Source organism: Fukomys damarensis, unplaced genomic scaffold (genome assembly GCF_012274545.1).
Source record: "Fukomys damarensis isolate Sample0158 unplaced genomic scaffold, DMR_v1.0_HiC HiC_scaffold_5, whole genome shotgun sequence".
In the NCBI taxonomy this organism is placed as follows: Eukaryota; Metazoa; Chordata; class Mammalia; order Rodentia; family Bathyergidae; genus Fukomys; species Fukomys damarensis.
In genome coordinates, this window is record NW_022900917.1 from 63,502,776 (window position 1) to 63,511,307 (window position 8,532).

General features: G+C 42.3%; 1 protein-coding gene across 1 annotated transcript in view; it reads left to right on the forward strand.

Annotated features, from left to right (window-relative positions):
* Positions 1 to 1,565: 1,565 nt before the first annotated feature.
* Positions 1,566 to 8,532, forward strand: part of Atp6v1e1 (ATPase H+ transporting V1 subunit E1) — a 21,487-nt gene continuing 14,520 nt past the window's right edge. Inside the window, exons 1-2 of the mRNA XM_010630373.3 lie at positions 1,566 to 1,734; positions 6,694 to 6,759. Coding sequence (XP_010628675.1) covers positions 1,702 to 1,734; positions 6,694 to 6,759 — 99 coding nt within the window. The 5' untranslated portion in view covers positions 1,566 to 1,701. The remainder of the gene's footprint in view (positions 1,735 to 6,693; positions 6,760 to 8,532) is intronic.

Consider the following 8,532-nt stretch of genomic DNA (forward strand, 5'->3'; position numbering starts at 1 on the left):
TACAGCTTGCCTGTCCCTCCGCTTTGACCCAGGTAATTCTGTGAATAAGGCCATTAGAGTGGCTGAAGAAATGTGAACAACAACAACAAAAAATTCATTCCCAAAGAGAATAACAACAAAGAAATATGGACCAATTAAAATATTTGTATTTCTTACAGGAACATATAAAGAGCAGTAAGTTAAAACTAAAGAAATCTGAATAAGCTATGGACTTTAGTTAATATATCTACACTTACTCAATATATCTATATATGCTCAATGTTTCTGTAAATCTAAAGCTGACATAAAAATCCATTAATATTGCTAAAGTGAAATTTTCTGGGCTGGGAATGTGGTGTAGTGGTAGAGTGCTTGCCTAGCATGAACAAGGCTCTGAGTTCCATCTGCAGAATTGGGAGGGAAAAAAAGGAGGTGGAAGCTTCTTGGGTCAATTAAAATTAGTAGTTTGAGAAAAATAAAAACCACTTGAGGGCCGGGGATTTAGCTCAGTGGTTCGGTGGCCTGCCTTGCAAGCGCAAGGACCCAAGTTCAATCCCCGGTACCCAGTCAAAAAAAAAAAAAACCCACTTGAAAATCAGGTCTCTTCCAGAGCGGATTCTGAGAACTCCGACCAACAATAGGATCAGACAGCATTTGTAGAAAAAGGGAAGTGATGGGGGATTTAGCTCAGCTTGCAAGCACAAGGACTTGAGTTCGATCCCAGGTACCAAAGAAAAAAAGAAAAAGGGATGTGAGCCATAGAAAACAATTGGCTATAGCTTAGTCAACAGGTGCAACAGAGCCTCCTTAACCAACCAAAAATTAGTTAATGCGATTAAATCCTACATTGGTTTGGCCTTTTGGCGCTCAGTGCAGGTGTCCAATTCAACTCCAGGGTTGCCACAAATTTTATTAACAAAAAGTGATTAATATTAATGAGTTTGTTTCCATTAAAGCTAAGAAAGTAAGATTTTAATAAAATCTAGTTTGATATAAACTTTAAGTATTTAAACTTTTAAAATATGCAAGGGTTGTAAGACTGAAGAAATACAAAATGTACTGATTAATTTAGATGCAGGACCAACAGATGGTGGTGCGGGGTGGGGGGGGACGGGAAGGGTAAAAAGAATTAAAAAGTCTTATATTACATTTACCAACTCTGCATGATGAATGCAATCAATATGTACTGCAAACGTTTACACATAAAAATTAAAAATGTAAAAATCAAAACCAAAACAAAACAAAAGCCAGGAAGACAACCTTCCCCAGGAACTAATCAGCTGGTTTTGGCGTCTGGCCTCCGGAACTGTGAAAAATAAAATTTTTGGGTTAAGAGGGGGAAAAAATGATACAGGAATTCTTCACCAGAACAAGTCAAGAGCGGGGCGCGGTGGCAAACTGGAGGCCAACCTATGGTGAATCTGTCTCAAAAAAGAAAAAGAAAGGAAAAAAAAAAAAACAAGTCACGAGATGTATCGTGAATGGATTATGGGAGAGCTCCCTGCGCCTGCGTCCAGCTAGGGAAGGGCGGGGCAAGGCCGGGACTTCCCGGCCCTTTTCTTTTCCTATTGGCTGGGCATGGTCACTTGTCAGGAACCGGAACCCTTGGTTATAAAGTAAAGGAAGGAGAAACCTGCGCTGAGTTTTCTTCAGCTTCTAGTTACTTCCCCGTACAAAACTAAGCTAAAGCCAGTTGCCTGCCGGTGAGGTGTCGTTTTCGCCATGGCCCTCAGCGATGCTGACGTACAGAAGCAGGTGAGGAGCTGGGTTGGATGTCGCGAAGGGGTGGGCTGGCGTCCGGAGTCCTGCCGAGTCCGTCACCCGGGTCTCCGGTCCGGCGCGCGTCCCGCCTCAGCGGTCCCCGTTTTCCCGGGTGCTCATTGTGCTTAATCTGGCAGGGATCTGCACGAAAATCTAAAACAGTCCTGTCCCTTAGCATTTCAGCCCCGAAGGAAGGGCTCACGGTGTAAGAGAGGGAAGAAACCGTTCTGTTAAAGCGTAGTTTCCAGCGTTGTTCCGAGGTCACTGATTTTGTGAACCGTCAATCTTCATCATGGGAGAGTCTTCTCTATGATAAGCTAGTGAATCTAGTCTGTACATTAATATTTGTCTAATGCAAAAACCCTTCTTACGTTTATAAGCCGAGCACCTACCAGTGTTTGACACGAAGTAGGTGAGTCAGAGGCTATGGAAAAAATTGTTATGCAAGCCGTGAAATAACGTAGATTTTGAAAGTGTATAATCAGACCTGGGTTAACTTGTTCAGTGTTTGAAAGTGTGTCATACCTTCGAGCTTGTAGGCAGTAGGAACATGATGGCGAGCCTGTAATCCCAGAAGGCAGAGGCAGAAGGATCGCTCTTCTAGGAGTTGAGGCCGGCCTAGACTATTTGGCTAGACCTCCCCCACCCTCTCAAAAAAGGAATATTACAACACAAAAACCTTGGGGCGGGGAGCTATAGTGCTCTTGACAGATCTATGAGAAGAGAAAAAGTGGTTTTCACTTGTTTTGCTAATTGATATCCTGAAACCACAATCACGTTGCCAATAGTTTTCCCAGAGAGGAAAGCTTAAGGCTGCAATTTTATAACTGCAAGGGTTAGAGAACTCCACTATACAGATAACACGTATTTCCCAGCGGAATCCTCATTTATTTTCAATACTGTACTCCTTTTTGCTATTCTGATTCCTGCTTCCGGCTCTCACAATAGGTTCAGGGAGACAGTATCTAGAGAGTACAGATTCTGGAGTCAAATTACTTTTGTTCAAACTTGGGACTGAACTTCAATTTGTCTACAAAATGAGGATAATTCCTAAGCCTACTTTTTTCCTAGTACTGTAGTAGGAAAATTCTCTGACTAAAGCACACTGGCTTATGAATCTTAGATGAGCAATAAAATGTTCTTTCAGTGTTTTCATTCCTTTGAAAAAATACCATTTCATTTTAGTCTTAACCTAATATCCACTAAGAATAATGAGGAGGTTAGTACTTTTTGGATTTGTGCAAGTAACAGGGGAAGTAGGAATGACAAAAATGCATCTGTGGAGAAGTTTAAGAAATCTACAGTACCTTTATAGGAAATGACGCCTTTGAACATTTATCACTGCTTCTCGTTTTGAGCATAGGAAACACTTGGTGTAGTGGCAAGGTACAGTACCGTCCACATTTTTTTTAAAGACATTCTCGCCCTGTAATTCAGGGTGGCCTTGAACTCACTATGTAGTCCATGTTGTTCTTGAACTCGTGGCAATCCTCTTGCCTCAGCCTCCCAAGTGCTGAGATTAGAGGTGTGCGCTACCATGCCTGGCTCCTCCACATCCTTTTAGTGGTCATCATACTGATTCCCTTCTTCCTGTTCCTTGTCATCATGCCTAGTTAAACCGAGAGTAAGGCTTTCTATTTTTTATTTTTATTTATTTATTTATTTTTGGTATCGGGGATCAAACTTGGGACCTTGTTCTTCCAAAGCAGGCAGCGGAACCACTGAGACAAATCCCCGGCCCGAGAGTAAGGCTTTCACAGGACGAGTGTGCAGAAGTAAATCAGTGTATGTACTTAGACTAGAGATCAAAGTCATTAATACTTCTTGTAAAATGGAGGGGATGAAGAAACCTTGTTTCTTATCTGTACCCCACCCCACTAGATGTAAACTCCATGGGGCGGAGTTTGTCTGGTTTTGGGATTTTGTGGGGCTGAGGATCAGACACGCTAAGTTAGCAGTCTTCCACTGAGCTACACCCCAGCCTGTTTACTTTTCTGTTTAGGGAGCTGGAGATGATGTATTGTATTAAAGTTTTGAAGGAACCTGACTGAAAACAATTTTTTTTTGTTGTTTTTTTAATTTACTGGGTTAGAAAGGAAAAAAATTTTGTTTTAAGGTGAGAGTTTTCTGCCTTGGGGGTGGAGTTAAATGTCCTTTAAAGGGTTGGGTTGACTCTTTGTCTGGAACTCCTGGTTGACTGTAAATAGGCTTCTCTGGAGTGACAGTGAGTGCCTTTTGCTTTAGGCTGGGCTGATCAAGTCAAGTCTGGTAGTGCGGAGTCCACCAGGAGCGATGGAGCAGATAGTGCGGGGTAGAACCTTAGAGGCTGAGGTGTGTCTTGTTTTGTAGCATTTATAAACACCAGTTCTGGGGCCGGGGATTTAGCTCAGTGGTTCCAGCACCTGCCTTGCAAGCACAAGGACCCAAGTTCGATCCCCGGTACCAAAAAAAACACCAAAACAAAACAGCAGTTCTGATGACTGTTTAGTTAGATCCACTCACTGTCCCACTCCCTCCTTCAGCCACAGCCTCCCACTTACCAGGCGAGTGCTCTGCCACTGAACTACAGCCCCAGCCCTAGTTAAACTTCCTTAAAATTCCAGACGGAGTGGGTTTTCTGCCTTCGAAAAGCAGAACTAGTGGAGACACCATTCCTCTGACCTCTTGCACCCCCTCAAAGCGAGGGCTAATCTTTAAACCAGATCGGTAATTTTCCCTAACCACACCTCTGAGTCAGTTACCCCAAGTATTTCAAGTCTTAAAATTTTGTCGTGGGGTGGGGGATTTAGCTCAGCAGTTTGGTGGCCTGTCTTGCAAGTGCAAGGACCCGAGTTCAATCCCCGGTACCAAAAAAAAAATTTTTTTTGTTGTAAGCATTGTATAACCTGAGAAATAGATTTTGATTATCATAGTGTGTTAGTTCCACAAGAGTAGTGTGGCTGCTAAGAATTTTGTTAAAGGAAAATGTGCCTTTGGAAAAAAAAAAAAAGGAATCCGAGTTTGATCCCCAGAACCCAAAAGAGTAACTGTTTTGTTTTTTGAGACAGTCTTGTTAAATAGTTGAGGCTGACCTTGAAATCACTTTGTAGCCCTGGTTGGTCTTGAACTCGCAGTGATCCTCCGGCCTCAGCCTCCCAAGTGTGAGGTCACAGGCTCATGCCACCACACCTGGCCCAAACTCCCTTAGAGGTCTGCAGTAGACTTCATTTTCCAGTTGTAGCCAGTGATCCAAAACTATTTAACAGGTTCCTAGCCTGGCAATTTAGTTGTGGAAAGGCATTTAATCACTGTGGTGGTGGAAATGTCAACTGCCCTAGGTGAATTTAATGAGAGGTTGAAGGAAGATTTCACGAGGGCAGTGGTAGTTAAGCAAGCTGAGGTCAGAGATGTTAGGAAGACGAAGGAGGGAGGAAAGGCATGGGAGAGGGGTCTTTGGAATCTTGGAGGTAAGAAAGAATGGCAAACTCAAACTGAAGGAACTGTGAGTAGCACAGGGTCTGTTTCATATGATGATGGAAAGGAAGAAGGGATCTGATCACGTACCTTCTAAAATCTGCAGTTTATTTTCAGAGGAGTGAAGGGATAGACAAGAAACTGGCAGTTTTATTTTTTTCATTTATTCATTCATTCATTTTTGGTAGGAGGAATCGAACTCGGGACCTTGCGCTTGTGAGGCAGGCAGCAAAATCTGAGCTAAATCCCTGGCCCTTTTGGTTTTTGAGACAGTGTCTTGCTGTGTAATTCAAGTCAGCCTTGCATTTAGCCCAGGCTGGCCTCACACTCAGAGTGATCCTCCTGCCTCAACCTCAATTGCTGGGATTACAGATGTGCACCATCACTCCCAGCCCAGCATTTTAAAGGTTCTGTGGTTGCACTGTAGAGTAGGTGAGACAGGGAGCAGGGCTGGAGGCAGGGAGATATTTGGACACTGTTATAATAATGTAACTGAGAGGTGATGGCAGTGTAGTAGGGTAGTGGCTCTGAAGATGGAGAACTGTGGACAGAGACCCAGTCAGATCTGGTGACTGGCTGGGAAGACTGAGGTTAGACTAACGCCCAGCATGGAGATGACAGTGGGTGGAGAGAGGAGAGTCCTTTGTGGACTGTACTGTGCTGTGGGTTACTGTGAGGAGACCCAGAAAAGCTGTGAAGTGAGCAGAGAAAGGAGGGTGTGGCCCAAAGAGACCAGAGGAAGAAGGGAGGAAGTCATGGAAGCCAAGGGAAGAGGTTATTCAAGAAAGAAAGCTGGTCATCACATCAGGTGAGGCAGGGCAAGGGGGATTATGAACACCTTAGGAGAGCGCTTCCTGTGGAGCAGAGGGAGCGGAAGTCAAATGGCGGTGTGTTGAGAGTGTAAGGTGAGGGAGCTGACAGAATAAAGAGAGGAGGCCCTCAGGGCCGGGGATTTAGCTCAGTGTTTCCAGTGCCTGCCTTGCAGATGCAAGGACCCGAGTTCTAGCCCTGGTACCAAAAAAAAAAAGAGAGAGAGAGACAGAGACAAAGAGAGAGAGGCGCCCCTTGCCAGGGCTGATTAAACTCAAGACTTTATGTCATAAATTACATCCCTGGTCCTTAAAAGTTTTATTTTGAGACAGGGTCTCAACCCAGGCTGGGCTCAAACTTGGAATCCTTTGGCCTCTGCCTCCCAGAGTGCTGAGATAACAGGTGTGTGTTTAGTTAGGAGGAGGTTGCTGAAGGAGTGTGCCTCCCCAATATTCCAGATCCTGAGAGATAGATGGCGCTGTTTATCTGTGCTGTTAAATATGGCATCTGGCCCATTTTCCTGAAAAATTCCAAACTGTAAGTTTTCCCAAGGGCAGAAACTCTCATTTATCCTTGTATTCAATGACTAGCACATAATATGCATTTCATTGGTGGTTATTGAATAAATCAGAAAAGATAGATACCATGTTTTCTTCCCTCTTCTATTTAAAACTAATATTTTTCTTGTAGATTAAGCACATGATGGCCTTCATTGAACAAGAAGCTAATGAGAAAGCAGAAGAAATAGATGCAAAGGTGAGTTCTATTTTCAAATTTAATTTTAAGCTATCAGTTTTATACTGCTTTGTTTTGCTAAGCAGTGTCATTGTTGAAATTGTTTGTTTAACAATACATCATGTAGGACTCATAAGACCATGACTCTGTTTTTTATTTTGGTTTTATTTATTTTTATTTTTTTGGTACCAGAGATCAAACTCTGGACCTTGTGCTTGCGAGGCAGGCAGCAGGCAGCGGCGCCACTGAGCTAAATCCCTAGCCCCTGGCCATAGGCATTTTAAAAGCATGACCAAAATATATTCTCTAATATTTTATTTTCATTGACCTGTCAATTCTACTATAGTCTGTGACTTACCAGTATAACCTTAAAATTCTTAAAAGTTTTGGGCCCAGGATTTGGCTCAGTGGTTCCACCACCTGCTTCACAAGTGCAAGGGCCTGAGTTCAATCCCTGGTACCAAAAAAAAAAAAAAAAAAAAAAAAAAAAAAAATCTTAAAAATGTTATGTGCTACTCTAGGACCAAAACTCTTTAAAGCTTTGAATTATTATTATTTCAGGAAGAAAAGACTTGTTTGTTTGTTTGTTTATGGAAGAGTCTCACTGTTTAGTTCAGGCTGGCCTTGAACTCACTGCAGTCCTGCCTCCACCTCCCATTAGTCGTGTACCACCCACCCTGCCTGGCTCCCAAATATAAAAATTCTATTTCAGCTGTTATTTCAGGATATGCATCCTACATAAAGTAGTCTTACCCTTTATAACATCATTGTCTGTATTTTCCGTCTAGGCTATAAGACTTTTTTGTTGTGTGTTTTGGGGTTTTTTTGGTACCAGGATCAAACTCAGGACCTTGCACTTGCAGGGCAGATAGCAGAACCACTGAGCTAAATCCCTGGCTTTGTTGTGTTTGCTTTGTTTTGTTTTTGTTTTTATGAGACAAGGTCTTGCTGTGTAGGTCAGGGTGGTTTCAAACTTACTTTGTAGCACACGCTGGCCTCAAATGTGCAGGTACACTCCTGTATCAGCCTCCCAAGAGCTGGGATAAGGCTTTTATTTTATTTATTTATTATTTTTGGTTTTTGAGACAGGGTCTCACTGTATAGTTGAGACTGACCTGGAACTCACTATGTAGCCCAGGCTGGTCTCAAACTTACAGCGATCCTCCTGCCTCAGCCTCCTGAGTGCTGGGATTACAGGTGTGCACCACCACTCCCGGCTAAAGCATTTATTTTAGATGTTAAAGTTTGAGTAGCTGTGCCAAGCTTAAACATCTAAATTAGTAACTTTAGCTAAATTTTACATAATCCTAATTTCTTACTGCTTGAAAATCATAGATACTTAAATTGCCAAGATAACAGTTTTTATAATGTATCCACTCAATAATTTGTACTAAATAAAACTAATAATCTATGCTTAACTTATCATTTAAAAAGGACTACTAACACTTGTCATTTTTTCAAGTAATGAAAGAATAGTCATTTTATGGGTTTTTGGTTTTGTTTTGTTTTTGGTACTAGGGATCAAACACGGGACCTTGCCGCCTATGAGGAAGGCAGTGGCCACTGAACTAAATCCCCATCCCTTAATCTACTTTTTTATTCATGGGCTAATGAAAAGAACACAAAATTTGGTTCACTGCCTATAAAATTTGTTCAAATAACTTCAGTCTTAATGACCTGTCTTGTAAAAACAAAATGATTAAGGGCCAGGGATTTAGCTCATTCGTTCTGCTGCCTGCTTCACAAGCACTAGGTCCCAAGTTCAATCCCTGGTACAAAAAAAAAAAAAAAAAA